We start from the raw sequence: 23,440 nt of genomic DNA, 5'->3' as shown, positions 1-23,440 counted from the left end.
TTTATAAAATAAGTGTATATTCGTTCTCATTTGTTATGCATGTATTGACGAACCCCTCTATTTATAAGAATATCATTATACAAGAATACAAGATAATATTTCAAGCACTTCAAGCACTTGTACGAATATATGGTAAGAATTAGGAGAAAATTTTTCTCAATATGGCAAACTCGAATGTCAGGTCTATAAAAATTGTATAAAACTATTCAGGAGACGTACAAGGGGAAATAAATGCTTATTTTTTATACATTTATATATACAACATTATATATTATATTTCAAGCACTTCAAGCACAAAAAAAAAAACTTAATCTTGTTGTAGTTGTTATGATAATGCGTTGCGTTTCAGACTAGAAAAACGTGATTGACCATTTCTTACTTATTACATCTTATCATACCATGGCTGAAAGATAGTTTTCATTTAATTATTCAATTCTCTTTGGTAGATGCGGCATATGAAAACTTACATTATTTATTTATTTATTTATTTATTTATTTATTTATTCCACTTATACAAGAAACTCAACTAAAACAAAATGGCAGTCGAGTTCAATTGACTCTTAAGTAAATCTTAAAATTATTTAATAATAAAACTTAGTATAAGTACAATAAAACAAATAAGGAGGAAAAAAAAAAAAAGAAAGAAAAAAAAAAAAAAGCATGTACACAATTAGCATAGAGCCACGCCCACAACCGATACAGGACCAAATTGCAAGTGAACCCCTAAGCCATCGCAAACATGCATAAGTTTGGCAACCGATAATTGTTAACAACAAATTAATTTTCGACTCATAATGACAAAATCTAAGGTTAAATCAGTTTAAGTACGACATAGGTAAATCGCGCTTGTTGAGCAATATTGCTTTAATAGACTTTAAAGAGTCCGTTAATGAGAATAGATGATAGACATCATTTAGGTTCTTGCAAACAACTCTGAGCGGGTTAAACAGTTCAAAGTTATATTTGCATTGACTAAGCTTTATCAACATAAAGTACCTAGAGAAGCGGTTAGGGACATTAAAGCAAATCTCACGAAGTAATGCGGGCGAATCAATTGCACCATTTATTAATTTGATTAGGAAAAAAACCCCAAGAACAAATCTACGTTTCTCGAGTGACGGTAAGGATAACAGAAGCAACCTATTTTCATAGGGTGGAAGAGGGGAAATCGGGTCCCAACCCAAATTCCTAAGTGCAAACAGCAAGAATTGCTTTTGTATAGATTCAATTGAACCTACGTAGCATCTATATGAAGGAGACCACACAACAGAGGCATACTCAAGAATAGGTCTAACCAAACACGTGTAAAGCCTTTTAGTAATATAAGGATCATCAAGCTCTTTGGACCACCTCTTTATAAAACCAAGAGCGGACCTAGCTTTGCTTAACGAGGACTCAATATGCAAATTGAAACGTAACCTATAATCGAATAGAACGCCTAAATCAATGAACGAATCGACGTCTTCCAACCTGTGCGAATCAATGAAGTATTGGGTACTAAACGACTTCCTTCTTAAGAAAGAAAGCTTCTTACATTTATTTAGATTTAGCTTCAGAAGATTGAGGGAGCACCATGCAACCAAATTGTTCAAATCACTTTGAAGATGATGTGATTGCGATTCTACGGAAAAAGAAGTAAACAGTTTCACATCATCAGCATACATTAAAATGTTACTGAATTTAATCACGGAGGGCAAATCATTGATGTAAAGATTAAATAAAATAGGTCCCAAGTGGCTACCTTGAGGTACGCCAGACGTCACGGGAAATTCATCCGAGGTAATGAGGTTAAACAAAACCCTGAATGATCTACCATACAGATAAGAGCTTAACCATTCAACTAAGAAGAGAGGAAAGCCAGAGGTCTGGATTTTAAATCTAAGAAGTCTGTGATTAACCATATCAAACGCCTTGCTAAAGTCAGTGTAAATGACATCAGTGCGAGAACCACTAGAAAAAGCCTTGAAAACATGAGAAGTAAACTCCAACAGATTGGTCACCGTAGATCTTCCCTTTCGAAAACCATGCTGGAAAGGAGAAATATACAATTTCATGGAAAAGGCTGTATGCTGAGCCACAATTCGCTCGAACAGTTTAGGTAAGACACTCAACTTGGCGATGCCTCTGTAGTTCTCTACAAGTTGCCTACTACCACTTTTGTGAATAGGAATAAGGAAAGAAGTCTTCCAACACAAAGGGAAAACACCTAAATTCAAAGACTTATTAAAAATCTTTGAGATAACATCACAAAGCTCGCCAGCACAAGATATAAGTACACATGAGGGGATGCCATCGGGTCCAGGCGAACAATTATATTTCAGAGAGTTCAATCCTTCAAAAACGTCATTTTCCGATATAACAAAGTTAGGAATTGAAACCGAATTAGAAATCGAATATGGATAATTTTCCGATAAATCAAAATTGGCAGTTGAAAAGTTCTGTCGGAAGTATTCCGCAAAGAGATTTGAGGATTCAAAATCATCCGAGGACTCGGAGCCATTAAAAGACACAAACGACGGGTTTATGGAGATTTTTCTTTTGGAATTAACGAACTTAAAAAAGTATTTAGGGTTAGCAAACAAGGAGGATTTAACAAACTGAAGGTATCTGCAGTAGTATTGGCGGTTGAGGGAATTAAATTTATGCCTTGCAACAGAGTAAGCGAAATAGTCGAAAGAAGAACCATTTTTCGAAAATTTTTTGAACAACTTGTTTTTCCTATTCTTGTTGTATTTAATTGTCTTATTAAACCACGGGGGATCCTTACTTCGAGGACGGGACTGCTTGATCGGAACGGATGCAGAAATAGCTTGATTTAATACATTATAGAACGACGACAGTAAGCTATCAATGCTTCCCTCTGAGAAATCGAGCGCAAAATGAGAAAGATGAGATTTTAGTATGGAAACATTGATTTTATGGAAATCATAACGTTGATATGAAAAATTTGAATTTGGAATGTTAAAGAGGTTCAACGAACCAACAGACTTGTAATGAAAGGAAACACCCAATGCTGGATGATATGGATCCTCAGGTAAACTAAACGGAAGACAACGATTAACGCAAACCTCAGGAAAATTTGCAAAGCAGAGATCAAGAAATCTCCCATTACAATTAGGGGTACCATTGTATTGAACTAAATTATTATCAAATAATTCATTGAAGAACACAACGGCTTTATCAGATGTTGAGAAAGGAATCAAACAGCCAGAACTATCACTGTAAAACCAATTGACTTGAGGCAAGTTGAAGTCACCCAACGCAAGGACTATATCGGTAGATTTAGATTGCTTGGCCACTTCACAAATGAGGGCGGCCTGTTTCTTATATACAGAGATATCCGAATTTGGGGGAATATAGGAGCAGGTCACATATAAGTGTTTGTTAGGAAATTTCACTCGAATAAATTCAACATCGGGAGTAATTGGAAATTCAAACAAATAGGTGGGGAGTGCCGTAGAAATAGCAATTAAAACACCACCACCATTGCGATACAAACGATCGTTTCTGAAAACTTGAAACGAATTATGGAAAAGTTCCGACGAATGTAGAACTGGCTTCAGCCATGTTTCAGTGAAGACCAGACAGGAAAACTCCGTACTCACTGAGTTTAGGAAGGTAGAACGAATTTTTGAGTTTAGGCCCCTAACATTTTGATAAATGAGAGAAAATGAGGCTGAAGAAGTATTTAGTTTTTTGAAGGGGAAAGAGCTAATGCATTCGCATTACGGGGTCGGTCCCGAGGGATAAATTCCTTAATTAATGATCCAACCGGCCACAAAGTTTTATTTAAAATCAAATCCATATTTTCGGTCGGAACTAGAATTTTGAAAGATGAGATAGCTCTAGCTTGAGAAGGACCCAGTTTGAAAATACTAACTCGCTTTAAATTGACAGAAGGGGCTTTCGCAGCCAGATAACCCCTTATGTTTTCAACAGATGTATCTGGTGCCAGTCTTGACACAAATATGGCCTTTCTAGGAGGAACTGCCTTCAAGCATATGTCATCAGTACTGGGAGCAGCAGGGTTAACGGATGGGGAGTTATGAGTTGGGGAAAATATAGAGGGGGTAACCACAATGCACGAGCAGCTTGCTCAGTTTGGCGACCAGCGTTTACACCCGAACAGCGAGGAGGAGAGGACGATTTACTATTACCCTTATTAGTTTTGGGCAATGACGCCTGAGAAGATTGAGTGACATCTATGGGAGGAGATACCCTTGCCACTTCAGCATAGCTCAAGCCAGAAGGACTTCTCGGACTATTTGTAACATCTATGTTACCAACCGACTCAGCCGTAGCAGAAACACTAACATTATTTGTAGCCTTTAGGGAATCGCTAACTTGCACCAACGAAACGGACTTAGGAGGTGACGAACCACACGCTACGCTACGCGTTGAGACTATGTTAGCTGGAGAGGAAGATGACTGCGCAATATACCGACATTCATCAAACCTAGTCTTGATTAATTCAAACTTCTCCCACAAAGAGCCGAGATTTTTGCTCAAATCTGAGAAACAATTTCTCGCCTCTGTGAAGAGCTTGTAGAAATCAATATCCCGCTTTCTACAGTCAGGACATGACCATCGTAAACCTTTAGAAGGGTCAAGGACTGCATCAGCAGCACGGCCGGTGATACCAGCACACTTTGCATGTCCAAAACGATCACACAACCAGCAAGAAATGAATCGTTCAGATTCAGGGCCAGTTTTCGCACGACATGGAGTAAATAAACAATCCATGTACATTGAAAACAAAAAAAGTAGCTTAAGAAAGAAAAAAAAAACGAAAAAGAAAAACAAAAAAAAAAAAAATATAATAATTTTTCCACGGCACAAATTTTCAGGAAAATTAAAGCAAATTTCTCACTTCCCTGCCCACTGTAAATATAGAGCGAAAACTAACGGAAACTGTAAACACAGATTAAAAGGCAAAAAGAGAGACTTTTACCAAGAGCTCAATTGTTGCTTGCAATAAACCAAAATGATTTTTTCACATAAATGGTTAACAAATTCATATACAATACATTCACACTTTATTCTTTAAGAGAATTTTTAAATTTAAACACGAATAAAGCAAAAAGTTAAGAAATACAACTAAAAAAATTGATATATTTGTTGACAGAATAAAAACGCGACTATAAGACACGCGCAGAGTTGCCAAACTAACTTAATAACAGTTAAAATGGACATTTACACGTGCGAATACTTTCGCCCAGCAAACCAGGTCACTTTGCAATCTAATCATACGCTTTTTAGTTTTATGATTTTATGACAGATATCTTTGACTTGTTGGGAGAATTCGTCACGTCTTTCACGTCTTCCATTAAGTATATTCCTAAGACTTTAATAAACCCTCTTCATTTAATTTTTGAAAAAATTTTAAATATTAAAAAAAAAACTTCTTTGGTGTTTACTTGATCTTATTTATCCGCGGTCAAAATTGAAATGACCGATTGTATGAAAGAGAGAAAGAAATGCACGTCTGCAAAATTTCTGCTAATTTACAGAAACCGTTATCAGCTTTCATTGAATATGTGAAAACACATAGTTATTAAAAAAAAAATAGCAGAATTGAAAAGCATTGCCATCCTAAATACTTCTTTTGACAGTGGTAGGGAGATGAAACAAAATGTGGAAATGAAAAAATTTGTACTTATTTTAATTTTTTTTTTTTTAGGATTCTAATTTCTCAAGAGTACCGACATCTGTTCAGGAACTTATATATACGCTGGCGAAATATCAATGAATTAATAGATAAATCAAAATCGGTCGTAGAGTTTTACCATTGCGACCTAGATCTTGAACACAAATTTATATGGGCAGACATTGGACGGACGGGCTGGCAGACAGACAAAAGTACAAACGGACAGACGGAGAGGCGAGGAGAAAGGCTCATTTGTAATTTTTCCGTCCAACACCATAGAATGATGCGTATGCAAGAGGGAAACTTGAGAGTGTATACATTCCTGATCAGCATCTAATTATAAATCGATTTATGTACGTCCGGCTAGCTGTCTGCCCATCTATGTGATCTTTGTTTGTCTCTTGGCCACAAAAATGAAGCTGGCAGTAAACTGCTATTGCGCAGAAGCTGAAAGACTTTTCCTATTTATTTCTTCTCCTATAACTATAAACTGCAGAGGAAATGCTTTTTGTGCAGACGCCACCGCCACTACACAAGTCCATGAGTTGATTTACCTTCAATGCGATGCTACTTATGATGAACTTTTAGAAGTTGCGTATGTATGGAAACATGACGGTGAGATTCTGCAAAACAACCAGGACGGTTTATAGAAAATTGTAGGTGAACACTCATTCCCATAGATATACGTTACAAACAATCACTAAACGCGTTTTATATTTAAGATCATCGATTATAATCGTTTAACTGTACACAATGTAACGATGCTAGATGGCAAGTAGTAGATATTGGAAAAACGAAAGCCCTTATAGAATGGATGGATGGTGCGAATAACAGACGGCCTATACGTTATTATAATATATTAGGCCGCACTAATTGGAATCGTACATGGGTAAATGTGTCAATTTCATGTGCTTGCCGTTACACAAGTAGACAGCAAGCCCAAATTTCAAATTTAACTCCGTGGTCATCCTATGAATTTAGTATTGCCGCAGTTAACGATTTGGGTATAGGCACGCCTTCTACCCCATTTCCTATATATAGCACACACGAAGACAGGTAGGATTTATTATCAAGAGTAAACCATTGCTTTACCAATTTTTTAATGGCAGGCCCTATATTGCTTCTAAAAATGAGGGTGGAGGGAGCGGTAAGATTGGCGATCTGACCATTACCTGGGATCCTTTACTACCTCAAGAACAGCACAGCCATGGAATATACTACAAAGGCTGTTTGGCGTCTGAAAGGCAAATTGGAATGGGCTTCAGAAATTATTAAGCGTCAAGACAATATAGGAATGGCTGTGGCAAACATACCGCTTAATAATTACTACACTGAATACGAGGTTAAAGTTCAAGCTTTAAACAAGGTGGGCAAAGGACCAGAAAGTGAAGTAGTAGTTCTATACTCAGCCGAAAACATGCCTCTAGTAGCTCCTCAAAAACCGAAACCTCCGCTTTCAACTCGACCGCTTTCAATGTTACTTGGGAGCCGATCGAGTTAACACGCGAAAATATAAGAGGAAACTTATAGGTCATCGCGTAAGTAATATTTATATCCAGAATTATAAATTGAACTAACGATACGGATATCATCTAGATAAACTATTGGAAAACTGCGCAGGGAGAAGAAGATGCGGTGTATTACTTATCAAGGACTACACGTAATTGGGGTTTAATTGTAGGTTTAAAACCTGATACCTATTATTTTGTCAAAGTGATGGCATATAACGCGGCTGGAGAGGGACCAGAAAGCGAACGAGCCGAAGGTAACGATAATTATAAAGCTAATTAATAGACATATGTCCGTAATGTAAAGGAAATCTTTAATTATAGAGCGCACGTACCGTAAAGCTCCACAAAAGCCTCCTTCGTCTGTTCATATTTACGGCATTAACCCTTCAACTGTGCGAGTTGTTTGGCGTTATGTTTCACTAGCTCAGGACGAAGAGCCCATTGAAGGGTATAAAGTGCGGGTCTGGGAAAGTGATCAAAACGTGATCACGGCCAAAGACACAATTGTAGCAATAGGTAAAAAATTGGAAGCATATTTTACTACAATACTAAACAAGGTTACAATATGCGTGTTCTGGCCTATAGTAACGGTGGGGACGGCCCTACCATTCGTTTCCAAATGGGTATGTTCTACTTTTGATGAAAATTTATTTTTTGCTTAAGTTACGCTTATTCTTCCTCCGCTTTGCAGGCAAGACCACTTTGTAATTTTGGTAATTAGCTCATGTTTTTTCTTACTCGAAAGTTGCAATCAAAAAAGTTCACCTTATCGGTTATCAAGTTCGTCCACTCCATTAATTTTTTAGGACTTGTAGTAAAACTAACCGTAAAATAAATTTTACAAAATAATATTAAATATATGTAAATAAAAAATCGTCACAAGTTTTGTATAAATTGTTTCCATTTACTTTTTTAAATTGAATTTTCTTCTCTTTAACCACTACAAATACAACAACGATGAATATTCTCTCGCATTTTCCATACATATAATGGGAAAAGGCACCATGCCCACATTAAAGAAGAATATAATTTTCTTGCTTGTCTACATTTATTCTACTTTAAACAATTGCGTGTAAGTCCACGAAATCCAATAATTTCTCTAAAGCTCATTTTTAGAGGGGAAGAACGTTTAACGAAATTGGTAAATGAAAGCAAAAAGGAAAAGCAGCAGAAGAACGAGTGTGGCACATGCGTCAGTAAAACAAATCGTAAAAAATTTCGGTTCATGTTTATCTATTTCTAGAAATATTTCTGGATATTGTAAATAGCCAACATCTTAAATTTAGTAAAGAGTTTCTTATGATCACATATTTAAACATTTTGAACCTTGTTCTTTGAATCCTCTTATATAAATGTCTGCTTCCCACCATTCATTTGTTTTATATAAGATATTTTTGCATGTATTAGAATTGCTATCGGCCTCAATAGCCGCGTTGTCTTCCAAGTGTAAATCCATGAAATGCTTATATACTTGTAAGTCTTTGCAGCAATCTAAACTCGTCAAACTTGTATTGCCTTTATGTAATAAATGAATCTGTACATCTTTACAGCTTGGAGGCAACGTACAAAACTCCTTAGGAATCATATCAACCTTTGCATTTGAGATCGTCTTTAAATCTATTATTTGTTTCGAAATTTCCAGTTCTAAATACATATTAGTAGGATTTAGGTTAGACGAAAAGATTGTATAAAGATCCGGATGAGTTAGCAACGAACTATAAAAACAAACAATAATAATGTTGGTTTGTTATACGAGCCTACCTACAGTAACGTTTAGTTTAAATTGCCGATAGCCATGGCATTTTGTTCATGGGAGTGGTTACTTGAAATTGCCTCTGTTGGTATGTGTATTGTGTACGCTTCTTTCGGTGTATATGTAGTAGAACCAAACAAAATCCTCAAACTTTTAATGCATTTACTTTTTTTTTACAAATTTTTAGGTGTTATTGCCGCAATCTGTGATGAGGTACGGGATACTCTTTTTCAAAAAGTAAGATCTATAGAATTTTTGTGGCCATAGTTAAATGGTTACTTCTTATGTATCGCTAGTTCTCTCGTAGCTCTAAACCTGAAAAACGTGACATATTTATTTTGTTGTTTTATACAAATTAAGCAATCGCTAGTTATGAGAAATCTGTATGTGTAATTAACCATCTTATCTGAGATCAAAACTTGTCGTTATAAATATTTATTTTATCATGCCCTCAAGCGATACCCTGTCGGAAAGCAGGAATGCAACATAATTCATCCAAGTTTGCTTTATTCTAAAATTACAGAAATTCGTAAAACGTTGCCTAGAGTAAATAATTGTATAATTGCACGCGTTTGCACAAGTTTGTGTTTGTCATTTAGAAAGATTCCTTTCCTTGGAGTCAACTAATGAATCTTTTCTGAAGAATGTGACTTTCTTTTCTTTCTTGTAGTTTTAGCGGAAATAAAGGCTACACAGTCAGTGTTGATAGTAGTCAGTTGTTTCATCCTAGTGCACAAGTTCTCAGACATTTGCTCATATTGTGTTGCCTTTCCTGCTGTTGTCTAATCAATCACCTTTTGAATTATCATAAAAACTTGTAGTTTACCCTTCTATTTTGGTAGATATCAGTAGGCGTAAGTGTTTTGTGCAATATGAATGCAAAAAGCGTTGACATGCGCATTTTGCGTTGAGTGAATATACTACTCTGCACTCTTTAAGGTATTTCAACGCAACGATATTTAGGGTAACCTAATGATGCGAAAATCAATGCTTTCTTTTCATTTAAAAAGCGAAAGATGCTTAGAGTCAACTTAAATACAGCAGGCTCTAAAGTTTACTTACTACAAATGGAAACAAATTCATTACCGAAAACAATTTCCTTCGCTATCTAGTACTTTTTTCCATCTCTCTGGCAGCCTAACAAATCCGCGTTAAAAGAGCGCTTGGTCTTAGTGGCAATCGAAAAATTCATCTATTTTTGCGTTCTCTCTAGTCAGTTAGAAGAAAGAATATATGGAAAATATCGCGGATGGCGAAAAATGTGTATAGATTGATTTTGTTATTCACCGTGGTTTTCTTATTGGGCTTAACAGCAAAAATATATCTGATTTCCTTTTTACGGAAGAAAGTTACAAGCCATAAGAATTCATATCTTTCTTTTCATCTTGTGAATCTTTAACTTTCTTAAGTTTTTACATTAGGAGGAATAATATGGAATGTTGGGTTTGTGGGTATGTCACTGTCCTTTTTCAATAATAGAGTTGAAGTAGTATCTTCGCTTTTTTGAAAGTACTCTCTTTCAGTTATGCGTAAATGTACAAGTTATTATACCAAAGCGCACACAACGTAGTTTCTTACAGCTTTATAGAATGAGCAATAAACATCCTGCTAAAAAACGTCCTTTTGCAGGAAACTTCACTTTCCGGGCTTAACTCAGATAACAGTGTTGCTCAGTTCTTACGATAAATATTGGAAGAAAGCCTAAAGGATCATGGTGCAGAGTGGACAAACCATTATGTTCGACGATAAATGATGAATATTCATGGGGCCGCATTTGAGGTGGTCAACAAGACATGCTGTCTTACGGTTTGTACTAACTGATGCCACTGCCACGAAACACAAGAGTAGTGTCCTAAAAGTCATATTCAATTCATATGACAAAACTTATTCAAGGAATGTTTGTCCTACCATCCCCGTTGTTATCAGTAGACATTACGCCTTCCGGTTAACACGATTTTCTTTACAAAATCTATAGATTGTTGGAACGGCTCTTGCATTCTTATGACGGTATCCAAATACCATTTTTTGTGAATTGCCTCCAAAGACGAGGATCCTTTAAAATCGAAAGAATCCGCAAATTGTCCGAAAGACCTTCAACATATAACTTTTTCATTGTCTAAATAATCAAATGTGTTTTATTTTGACAAAGAAGGGCAGAATCGTGTTCGCAAAGCCAATAGAATAAATACAAAACAGTGCAAAAAAATATAATGCAAAATCGCTGGAGAGGTTAAAATAAGTGGAGGGATGAAAGGCAGCGCGGACTGTAGTTGCGACAATAATTTTCTTATATGCTTTTATTAACTTTTCGTGATATTAAACTACCGTAATTTTTGTGCACTTATTTACATATGTATGTTAGATTATATTCAAATACTTTCAGGAAAAAAAACACAAGAAACAGCATTGTTCTAAGCAAGTACAACCTTTTTGATATTCCTAATTAATTCTCATGAATAGGATTTATTTTTTAATTTTTTCAAAAAGTCCTTGGCTTGTTTATTTTCCTGGCGATATTCTAAGGCGCGAATGGTTTCTGAGGCTGTGATGATTGAAATATTATGAAAAGTTTGAAATTAGTCCCCGGGCGTTATCTTAAATACCTGTGTACTCCGGCCGAGATAATTCCATATGAATTTGGTCATTTTCATTCGGTAAATGATCAGCAAATGTTATATAGTACTCGGCAATATATTCATTCCAAAGTAGTCTTTATCTTCTATACTAAACAATATCAGACTATTTCTCTTGTTGATCCTGAGTTAATTTTCTAAACATCAAGGAATCAAAGGTGGGAATGTTAACGAACTTTATAAATCAGTTGATTAAGCGTACATTGGGAATTGTTCATCGTAAAAAGGGGAAACGTGTTTTACTTTAAACGGCAGTCTTTACGGCAGACACCCTTGGAAAGAGTTACTTGGCAGAAAGTGTACCTTAACAAACGAATCGCAAGATCCATTTGTGTCCATGGATACCAAATTGCGCGCATTCATATGTGCAGCTACAGAGAGAAGGGAAAAGCTTTAAAACATTGGTTTTTGTGAAAATACAAACTTACCTTTAAATCAGTCTCAATAAAGTTGGTTCGTATTGTCAGTTGCATTTGTGCTGATCTGCATAGGGGGAATAACATTTACCATTGGGTTTACAGGGGCGTGGGCGTACTGCGAGAAAATACTTGCTTATTGGGCACGGTGAGTTGTTCTAATCCGCAAGGACGTATTATTTTAATGCCATCTTTTTGAATTGCACATTAGTACGCAACTTTCTTAGCAATCTTGCTGTTGTTTGAAATGGGGTTCGGTGTTTTGGCTTTCGTGCTCAAGGATAAAGGCTGGGTATATATGTATGCAACCTCTCATTAATTCCAATTAATCCACTATTAAATGTTATAGATTAAGGATCAAGCAACCGAAGATTTAAGAGCTTTTATCATACATTATCGAGAAGATCCCGATCAACAAAACCTAATTGACTGGATACAAGAAGATTGGTTGCAGTGCTGCGGCATTGAAGGACCAAAGGATTGGGACAGCAACAACTATTTCAATTGTTCTTCCGGTGCGATTGGAAGCCGTGAAGCGTGTGGGGTTCCATTTTCGTGTTGTCGCCGTCGTCCTTAGGAACCGATAAAGAATAAACAATGTGGTTATGATATGCGCAAAGAAGGCTACGTATGTAATCGACATGCGTTTTATTATTACGATTGGAATGTGGGATGGTAGTATATGTAATATATGCAAGTTAAAATGTTCCGATCGCAAATGTCATATTTTTGAACATTTCTAGTATTCTTAAACTTTCATTCAGCGTTTTTTTTTTTTGATATGTGTGCTAGTAAAAAAAAAATGTGTTTATCTAAATTTTTAGCCTGTGGATCGCCATATATACGAGCGTGGTTGTTTACGGGCTGGAGAAAACTGGCTAGAGTCACATTTAATTGGTGTTTCGGCTACTTGTATATTTACCTTAATTATGCAGTTTATGGTCTCTAAATTTAAGAAAAGCTCTAAATTGAAAATTATCTGGACTATTGCCAAATTATTATTTTAAAGTATTTTAGTTTAAAGCTTTTATCAAATTCCTTTAAACTTAACTTTAAATCCATCTTTTAATTCTATTTTCTTTGGTTTATTATAATTTTTACTCTCATTAACGAGTAATGAAAAAATATTTATTAACTTAATTTAGTTCTTAACTTCAATTCTTTCTCGTCGCAAAAAAGTTGGAAATTGTCCGGCAACAAATATTGTAATAGAAGTCTAAATGTGACGTCTTTTATGTTTTGTTTAAGTTTGAAATATGTTCAATTAGTGGTGAGTCGCCCGTAAACAGTGTATGAAAATAGTGCAATAACAAAAAAATTGCGAAATGTTCTCACATGTGATAAGTACAACGTAATATAAACTTTAGTATTAAAGACATGGATACTTTTCACATTGGCGGGAAAATGACTACCAGCTCAATTAACAAAAACGCTGCTATATTTATATGCTTGTTTAAGGTGAAGGGTATTCGAGGCTTCCTATAAAAAGCGAATTTAACTTTGTTTTAATTTTTTTTTTGTTTATCGCTTCTATACATGATGACATTGAAGAATTATGAAGTTTCAAAAATAATTTACAAAAAAGGTTGTGTGCAAGCCGGCGAAGAGTGGGTGGAACGTAATTTAATTATAATATCTATTAGTGCCATCGTTACTGTTTTTAATTCTGTCTGCTCCTCGTGTTTTCTTGTCTTTAACATACAGACTATTCTTTTCATGAACTTTGCTTTGGGTTAAGACTTGTTTTGATTCAAGGGCGCACGGTACTGAGATGTTTTCAGCTCGAACTTCTTCCTTGACCATTTTTCATATATATATAGATTGAAATAATATGCATAAATATATTGTTTAATTCTAGCGAATATTAATTATGACGGATAACTTATAATTAACAATTACTTGGATTGAGCTACCGATAGCAGGAAAATAATTTTAAAAAACGTAGAAAAAATTTATGATAAAATGAATTCTTTTCTAAATGAAAAAAACTAATCAGTGGTGGTCAGTGTTTGTGTTCTTAAACAACCTTCAATCAATGCTACGTCGCCCACACACTCGCCAGGACCGATTAGCATCTGAATTCTATTTACCCATTTACCGACTAAATGAGAATGAGGCAAAAAATAATTTTCTTGCTATTTTTAAAATTTTTTTGTTAATATATTACATGATCATAAAATTTTTTCCTGACTTCCACTTCACCTGTTTATATAAAATACACTACAGATGGAGGATCCCCTTCTCTGGTTAAAGTACGTAAACGAGCTCGTATTTTCTGCAATTCAAGTTAATAAATTATAAAAACTTACGGGCGGAAATTTACTTATTGCTTTACCGGTGATATTTTTGAAAAGCATTTTAGTCCGGCTATTAACTTTACCATACTTTTACGCTCCTCATTGCGACTTCTCCTAATCATATGTAAACAGAGAGTTCGGATATTATTTTAAAAACTCTTGCAGCTTACCGCTATTGTTAATAAGCCAATCTTACGACGAGTTCGCACTAGCACATTGATATTTTTTTTAACATTTAGTGATAATTTTTGATGGCCTACATTTACTAAAGAAATACGATTCCAGGCTACACTGCGTATTAAATTCTGAAAACGCAAAAAGAAAAATGAAGCGTTTATTCAACGCCTTAAGTAACATCCATCGTATTTAGCTTCTATAATTTCATTAAGTGCAGAAAAATTGTCACCTAGTAGCCAACGGATGCCTCAAAATTCTCATTGGCCTCTCCTCGGCGTACTTGATGCAAAAGTGGGTCTATATATTGTCTTGATGAATGTAAATTTTTGCTTCTCTTCCGAATATTTATGTGCAAATACTCTCTTTTCGACAAGTTGGGAAGGCACCAAGAAAATTATCAATGCATATAAATGATTGAAGTCGACGTGCGACGATCTATGCAACCCATAGACAATACACAATAGTCAAGAAATACAGTTTTAAGTCAGTGGGCAAAAGTTTTATATCCGAGAACAATGTGTCTGTTCAAATAAGGCATCCTATTTTCAAATACGGAGCGGAACAGTGAAGGATTTGGTTGCGAAGGATCAAACGAATATGTTGTTTTTTTTATATCGAGTTCTCGGAATCAATTGCTGATGCCCGTAGCTCTCGTTAGATACGTAAATGAATTGTTATATGTCTCATGTCCTTCGACATGATTCAATAGCATAAATATATGCTGTAAGATGGGCAGAGCAATTTCATTGCAATCATCAAAATGGAAATGCTCAATTTGCGGGTTGTTGATATATTTTTGAAGGGACATCAGATCGACCATGAAACGTGGGAAATGACCAAGATGCGATTTCCGAAGAAACCAGTCAGGAAATGCTTTCTCTCCGTTGTCATCTTCAACAGCTACCACTTCCTCCTCACTTCATTCACTGTTTACCGAATCGTCATCAGCATTTGAAGAGTGTTGTCCATCTTCTTTACTTTCTAAATTGTCAATTTCATTTCTTTGTTTTTTTTATTTTTATTTATTCCACTTATACAAAAAACTCAACTAAAACCACTGGGCAGTCGAGTTCAATTGACACTTAAAGTAAATCTTAAATTAATTAATGTTAAAACTTAGTATAAGTGCAATAAAACAAATAAGAAGGAAAAAAAAAAAAGAAAAAAAGCATGTACACAACTAGCATAGAGCCACACCCACAACTGGTACAGGAGCAAATTGCAAGTGAACCCCTAAGCCATCGCAAACATGCATAGGCTTGGCAACCGATAATAGTTAACAACAAGAAATTTTCGACTCATAATGACTTTTTAAGGTTAAAAGTTAGTTCAAGTACGACGTAGGTAAATCGCGCGTATTAAGCAATGTTGCTTTAATGGACTTTAGAGATTCCGTTAATGAGAATAAGTGACAGACGTCATTTAGGTTCTTGCAAACAACTCTGAGCGGGTTAGACAGTTCGTAATTATATTTCAATTGACTAAGCTTTATCAAGATAAAGTGCCTAGAGAAGCGGTTAGGGACATTAAAGCCTATCTCACGAAGTAATGCGGGTGAGTCAATTGTACCATTTATTAATTTGATTACGAAGGAAACCGCAAGAAAAAATCTACGTTTCTCCAGTGACGGTAAGGATAACAGAAGCAACCTATTTTCATAGGGGGGAAGAGCGGCAATCGGATCCCAACACAAATTGCTAAGGGAAAAAAGCAAGAATTGCTTTTGAACAGATTCAATCGAATCTACGTAGCAACTATATGAAGGAGACCACACAACAGAGGCATACTCAAGTATAGGTCTAACCAAAAACATGTACAGCCTTCTAGTAATGTAAGGATCATCAAGCTCTTTGGACCACTTCTTTATAAAATGAATGAATGAATCGTCGTCTTTCAACTTGTGCGAATCAATGAAATACTGAGTAATGAACGACTCCCTTCTTGAGAAAGAAAGCTTCTTGCATTTATTTCGATTTAGTTTCAGAACATTCGAAGAGCACCATGCAACCAAATTATTCAAATCATTTTGAAGATGATGTGATTGTGGTTCTACGGTAAGGGTAGAAAACAGTTTCACATCATCAGCATACATTAAGATCTCGCTGAATTTAATCACGGAGGGCAAATCATTGATGTATAAATTAAATAAAATGGGTCCTAAGTGGCTGCCTTGAGGTACGCCAGACGTCACATTTCTTCCGAGGTAATGAAGTTAAACAAATCCCTGAATGATCTACCATGCAGATAAGAGCGTAACCATTCCACTAAGAAGAAAGATAAGCCACAGCCTTGGGGTTTAAAGATAAGTAGTCTATGGTTAACCAAATCAAACGCTTTGCTAAAGTCAGTGTATACGACATCAGTGCGAGAGCCACTAGAAATAGCCTTGAAAACATGAGAAGTAAACTCTAACAGATTGGTGACTGTAGATCTTCCCTTTCGAGAACCATGTTGGAGAGGAGAAATATACGATTTTATGGAAAAGGCTATATGCTGAGCCACAATTCGCTCGAACAGTTTAACCAAGACACTCAACTTGACAATGGCTCTGTAGTTCTCTACAAGTTGCCTACTACCACTATTGTGAATAGGAATAAGGAAACAAGTCTTCCAACAAAAAGGGAAAGCACCTAAATTCAAGGACTTGTTAAAAATCTTTGGGATAACAACTCATAGCTCGCCAGCACAAGATGTTAGTGCATATGAGGGGATTCCATCAGGTCCAGGCGAACAATTATATTTTAGAGAGCTCAATCCTTCAAAAACGTCATTTTCAGATATAACAAAGTTAAGAATTGAAATCAAATGAGAAATCGGATATGGATAGTTTGCGGATAAATTAAAATTTGGCAGGTGAAATGTTCTGTCGGAAGTATTCCGCAAAGAGATTTGAGGTTTCAAAATCATCCGAGGACTCGGAGCTACATGCGAGGGATTTATGGAGATTTTTCTTTTGGAATTAACGAACTTAAAAAAGTATTTAGTATTAGCAAACAAGGAGGATTTAACAAACTGAAGGTATCTGCAATAGTATTGCCGATAGAGGGAATTAAATTTATGCCTTGCCACTGAGTAAGCGATATAGTCGAAAGAAGAACCACTTTTCGAAAATTCTTTGAAAAGCTTGTTTTTGGTATTCTTGTAATATTTAATTGTTTTATTAAACCACGGGGGACACTTGCTCCGAAGACGGGACTGCTTGAAGCGCAATATGAGAAAGATGTGATTTTAGCATTGAAACATTGATTTTATGGAAATCATAAAATTTATATGAAAAACTTGAATTTGGAACGTTATAGACGTTCAACGAGCTAACATGCTTGTAATGAAAGAAAATACCCAATGCTCGATGATATGGATCCTCAGGTAAACTAAACGGAAGAGAACGATTAACGCAAATCTCAGGAAAATTGGCAAAGCAAAGATCAAGCAATCTACCATTGCAATTAGGGGTACCATTGTATTGAACTACATTATGATCGAATAATTCATTAAAGAACACAACGGCTCTACCAGAAGTTGAAGTAGGAATCAAACAGCCAGAACTATCACTGTAACACCAAGTGACCTGAGGTAAATTGAAGTCAGCCAACACAATGACTATATCGGTAGGCTTAGATTTCTTGGCCATTTCACAAATGAGTGCTGCCTGTTTCTTATATATGGGAATATCCGAATTTGGGGGAATACAGGAGCAGGTCACATATAAATGTTTATTAGGATATTTCACTCGAATGGCGATAAATTCAACGTCGAGAGTAGTTGGAAATTCAAATGAATAGGAGGGAACTGCCGAAGAAATGGCAATTAAAACACCACTACCATTGCGATACAACCGATCGTTTCTGAAAACTTGAAACGAATTATGGAAAAGTTCCGACGGATGTAGATCCGGCTTTAACTAAGCTTCAGGGAAGACCAAAAAGGAAAACTTCGTGCTCACTGAATTTAGAAAGGTAGAACGAATTTTTGAATTTAGGCCACTAACATTTTGATAAATGAGAGAAAATGAGTCTGAAGAAATGTTTAGCTTTTTGAAGGGGAAAGAGCTACCGCATTAGCATTACGGGGTCGATCCCGAGGGATAACTTCCTTAATTAAGGATCCAACCTGCAACAATGGTTTATTTAACATCTAATCTATATTTTCTCGCGATTGAGAAGGAGTCAATTTGAAAATACTGACGCGCTTTATATTGACAGAAGGAGCTTTCGCTGCTATATAATTTTTTATATTATCGACAGATGTGCCTGGTGCAAGTCTAGACACAAATATTGCCTTCCTACGTGGAACTGCCTTCAAGCATATGTCATCTGTACTAGGAGCAGCATGGTTCACGGATGGGGAGTTATGAGTTGGGGAAAATATAGAAGGGGTAACCACATTTGCACAAGCAGCTTGTGCGACGCGTCCAGTTTGGCGACCGGAAGAGAGAACGATTTACTATTATCATTATTAGTTTTAGGCGATGACGCTTGAGAAGATTGAATGACATCAATGGGAGGAAATACCCTTGCCACTTCAACATAGCTCAAGCCAGAAGGGGTTCCCGGCTTTTTTGTAACTTTTATGTTACCGACCGATTCAACAGTAGCAGAAACGCCAACATTCTTTGTAGACTTTAAGGAATCGCTAACTTGCACCGACGAAACGGACTTAGGAGAACTCAGAGGTGACGAACCACACGCTACGCTACGAGTTGAAACTTTGGTAGCCAGAGAGGAAGATGACTGCGCAATATAACGACACTCATCAAACCTAGTCTGGATTATTTCAAATTTCTCCCACAAGGAGCCGAGATTTTTGCTCAAATGTGAGAAACAATTTCTCGTCTCCGTTAAGAGTTTGTAGAAATCAATGTCCCGCTTTCTGCAGTCAGGACATGACGATCGTAAACCTTTAGAAGAGTGAACGACTGCATCAGCAGAACGGCCGATAATACCAGCACACTTTGCATGTCCAAAACGATCACACAACCAACAAGAAATGAATCGTTCAGATTCAGAACCTTTTTTCACACGACATGGTGTAAATAAGCAATCCATGTCCATTGAAAACAGCAAAAGTACCTTATGAAGGAAAAAAGAAAAATTAAAAAATTCCACGGCACAAATTTTCAGCAAATTAAAGCAAATTTCTCACTTCCCTGCACACTGTAAATATGGAGCGAAAGCTAAAGAAACTATAAACAAAGATTAACAGGTAAAAAGAGCGACTTTTATTAAGTGTTCAATTGTTGATTACACTAAACAAAAATGGTTTTTCACATAAATGGTTAATAAATTCATGTACGTTAAATTCACACTTTATTCTTTTAGAAAATTTTTAAAAGTAGGCACGAATAAAGCAAAAAGGCTAAGAAATACACTAAAAAAATTGAAAAATTTGTTGCGCAGAATACAAACGCGACTACAACACGCACGCAGATTTGCTAAACTGAAGTTTCATCTGAGGTTTCTTCTTCCGTTACGTCCTGTTCTTCATCTAAAGTTTATATTTCGTACTCCTCCGCATTCACATTCAATTCTTTCTGTTGCATTTCATTATCATTTAAAAGATTTTTGAAATGATTTTTAAAAAAGTTTAATGAGCAACAAAGCTCATTAGAATAGCCCGAGGTAGCTGATTCCACTTGCGCCTTTATCGCAGCACGGTGCTTCTGTAATTAACTGAATTCATTGAAATTTATTAATTAATTTACAGATCTTAGCTTGCCTTTGGCAAATGGTTCATTATCTTGTCTAAGGCTGATTCAGGGGATTCATGCTTGAGCCATTCAAAATTCTTTGTGTACGCCGCTGATGTTAATTAGTCTTACGACTTCCACGGATTTTACCTAAGTCGTACGCGAAGAAATTTTGAAATAACTTACGCGATATGAAGCGGCCGGCGAATAAAGGTATTTTCTCCTTACTTAAGGAACTGCGAGTAATAATTTTCTCTACACGACATAGGCAACAATCTGGATTCTATATGTAACCCACAGATTCGACGTTTGCAAAATACAATAACCTCGTGTCTACAGCTATTTTTCCCTCGAATTCACGTAACATGCGTCGATTTGTAAACATTCACAGCTTATTTTTGTTCAATTTCTCGGTGAAGGATGCTTGTTCTTGTTCTCATTCTTGGTGTAGGATGCTAGTTCTTGTTTTCATTCTTGGTGTAGGTTGTTTGTTCTTGTTCATTTTCTTCGTGTAGGATGATAGTTCTTGTTTTCATTCTTGGTGTAGAATGCTTGTTCTTGTTCAATTTCTTGGGGTAGGGTGCTTATTTTTGTTCAATTTCTTGGTGAAGGATGCTTGTTCTTGTTCAATTTCTTTGTGTAGGAAGCTTCTTCATGGTCTCATTTTTGGTGTAGGATGCTTGTTGTTGTTCAATTTCGTAATCATGTGTCCGATAGCAGGGATGTTTGGTGTAAGCCGCGCGCGCTAAGAAAGAAATTTTTTTTTATTGATTATCGTTACATTTTAGGGTTTAGTCGGCAAAATATGATAACATAAAAGGAAATGATCCAAAATCCTAAAGATGGCCAACAAATAGTACGAATAGCTAGTCGAGGTAAAAATCTCCACGAAGTTGAGACTGCTGATACGCAAAGTGAGAATTTTCTGGGTAAATGGAATAAATTCTAATATCATACATGAAGACTTTTTTATCGTTTGATAATGTTTGTAGCAGTAACTATGCCCACAAAATTCACATCACCCTTGAACACGACTTGCCTTCTTCGACTGTCTACCTTCGACTGACTACCCTGATCGAGTGTCTGGCTTAGACTGACTTAACTAAAACTAAAGCTACCCTATTCTGTTCTATTTCTATTCTTACGCTATCTTAATCCACTCTTATTCTATTCCTATGCCACCTTAATCTACTCTTTTTCAATTCCTATGCTACCTTAATCTAGCACTTCTTCCCCTCACTAACGACGGAGAATTCGTGAGGCTAAAACGAGAGACGACTTTGGGTCCTCACAGATCCTCCGTTCTTCGAGGGGAAGAAGTGACTGAAGTTACGCCCATCCGATATTGGCCGGTGGGTGATAGCTTCGGTGTGGCGCTGGTTTTTGCTGCTGCAATCGAGTTTTCCGTTGCTACTGGTGAGTGTTGGGCTGAAAGATGGCCGCAGAGCCTGTTGCTTGCGCAGAGCAGGGTGCTATTTGTCCACGGTTGCGCAGAGCCTGTTGCGTGAGCAGAGCAGGGTACAGTTGTGGACGTCGGCCCAGAGTGTGTTGCCGCGGCAGAGCAGGGTGCTGTTATCTTTTGGTGCGGCTTTCCGACATCAGAGAGTCGAATCGTTGGCCGTTGGTACCATCAGCGCTCGTGTAACTTCGGCTTTTCGGCGTTCCGTTGCCAGACCGTTGGCCAGGGAAACTGTTTTTGACGTTTTTCTGTACATTTTTTAATTTCGGTATTTGCCTGTGTAAGCCTTGTCTCGAAAACCAGCAAACAATACAATGCGAGTTAAATACAACAAAAAGGTAACAAGAAATTAAAGAAGGTGTAACAAGGAACATGAAAAGGGAATAAAGAAATAAAAAATAAGAAATAAAGGTGTTAAATAAATGTAATAAAATGATTTATTATAGATACCAGTTTTATCAAAGTACCACGTAAAACCATGCGTGTTTATGTCATTAAAAACGAAGAGAAGTTTGTTTATATACTATAATGATTAATCGGGCTTAGAGTTGCTCATCTAAAAGTTCAGTTTTAAGCTCTTACTCTGTTCCAATAGGAACCCTAAAGGCGATTCAATTCACAAGAATTATGAAAAATTGAATAAAAATGAATGTAGAGCGTGAAAAACTGAATAAAAATCAATGCTGGGAATGAAAAATGGAATAAAAATCAATGCAGGGAGGTACGGGGTGTGTCAACGTTGGCCACCAAGGGCTCGCAATGGGTTGACAGACCCTTGGCTGTGGGTGACTTATTGTTGTTTTGTTGTTGTTCGTAGAATGTCGACGAAGTTGTGATGCGCTCGTTGCAGTTGATATGCGCGTAGTTCGTAGCTGTGATCATTGTGGCGTTGAATTTATCGTAGTTGTTGTGACTTTTGTTGTTATGTTGAATTTCTAAGCTGAGTTTGTTGCGTTGAATCTTGTAGTTGTTGTGGCGCTGTCGTTGTGATTGGTTAATGTTGTTGTTGACGTTCGCTTGCAGCGATGGTTGATTATGCAAAGCAGATTGCTGTTGCAATTGATTACTACTGTTGATGATATTTCCCTTCATACCGTTCAGTATGGGTGAATGCGGAAGAATTTGTTTAGCTTCTGCTTCATAAGAAATTTCGCATTCATTACCAATGCCTTTTATGTTTCCTGCTGTTCTTGTTGTTGAATTCATTGTAGTTGCTGTGGTGCTATTGTCCTGATTGTTATATTTTGGGGTACCGATCTCTGTTAGTGCTTGGTGTTGTTGTTCCTGCTGCTGTTGTTGCGGTGTCTCCCGTGATATTGTTTTGCTGGGTTGCTGTTGAGGCAAACTTGATTGTTGTTCCAAGACGGGTATCGTGTCATCAGGCGTGATATTTTCCTTTTGTTGCCGGAGGGTTGTATCAGCAATCGTGCACCTGTGGCTTTCCGACATCGGGATTTCGGAGCGTTGGTTAGCAGGTATGGGTCAACATTGGCCACTCCGGGGCTCTCATTGTGTTGATCTGACCCTGGCGATGCGTGCAGCCTTACAATGGGCGTTGCCTTCGAAATCTACTTGATTGTCCTTCGGGCATGCGTGACTGGCTTCGTAGGCTGCTAGGAACCCCAACGTTACCAGGTTGATTTGTTTGCAACGGCCGGTCTCCTAGGCTTCTGTGGACCCCGACTCTACCAGGTGTGGGTTGTAATAAGAGACATGACGCCGTTGATTTTCCTGCGGACGATCGTTTGTAGGTCGGGATGCTGATGTAGTGGTGTTTCTAAAATTTTCCTGCTGAGAGGTGAATTGCCGCTATTAGCTTTCCGCGCAAGAGAAAAGAATTGTGTTGGTAAATCGTGGGTCT

The 23,440-nt window shown here is 36.8% G+C and overlaps 1 protein-coding gene and 2 pseudogenes across 1 annotated transcript; 2 read left to right on the top strand and 1 right to left on the bottom strand.

Annotated features, from left to right (window-relative positions):
* Positions 1-6,148: 6,148 nt before the first annotated feature.
* LOC119642478 lies at positions 6,149-7,866 on the top strand (annotated as a pseudogene).
* A 2,476-nt stretch (positions 7,867-10,342) lies between these two features.
* On the top strand, positions 10,343-12,967 carry LOC119642477 (annotated as a pseudogene).
* A 9,320-nt stretch (positions 12,968-22,287) lies between these two features.
* LOC119642476 (probable serine/threonine-protein kinase DDB_G0282963) lies at positions 22,288-23,028 on the bottom strand. Its single transcript, XM_038041629.1, has one exon. It carries the CDS (start codon positions 23,026-23,028, stop codon positions 22,288-22,290), a length of 741 nt encoding a protein of 246 aa, XP_037897557.1.
* Between the last annotated feature and the right edge of the window lie 412 nt (positions 23,029-23,440).

This window comes from Glossina fuscipes, unplaced genomic scaffold (genome assembly GCF_014805625.2).
Source record: "Glossina fuscipes isolate IAEA_lab_2018 unplaced genomic scaffold, Yale_Gfus_2 224, whole genome shotgun sequence".
Taxonomy (NCBI): domain Eukaryota; kingdom Metazoa; phylum Arthropoda; class Insecta; order Diptera; family Glossinidae; genus Glossina; species Glossina fuscipes.
Note: the sequence above shows the minus strand (reverse complement) of the source record. Positions and strands in the feature narration are given on the sequence as shown.

Bases quoted from the DNA above. Each gene is read 5' to 3' on its own strand.
- LOC119642476 (XM_038041629.1), bottom strand. From the start codon at position 23,028: ATGTCGGAAAGCCACAGGTGCACGATTGCTGATACAACCCTCCGGCAA.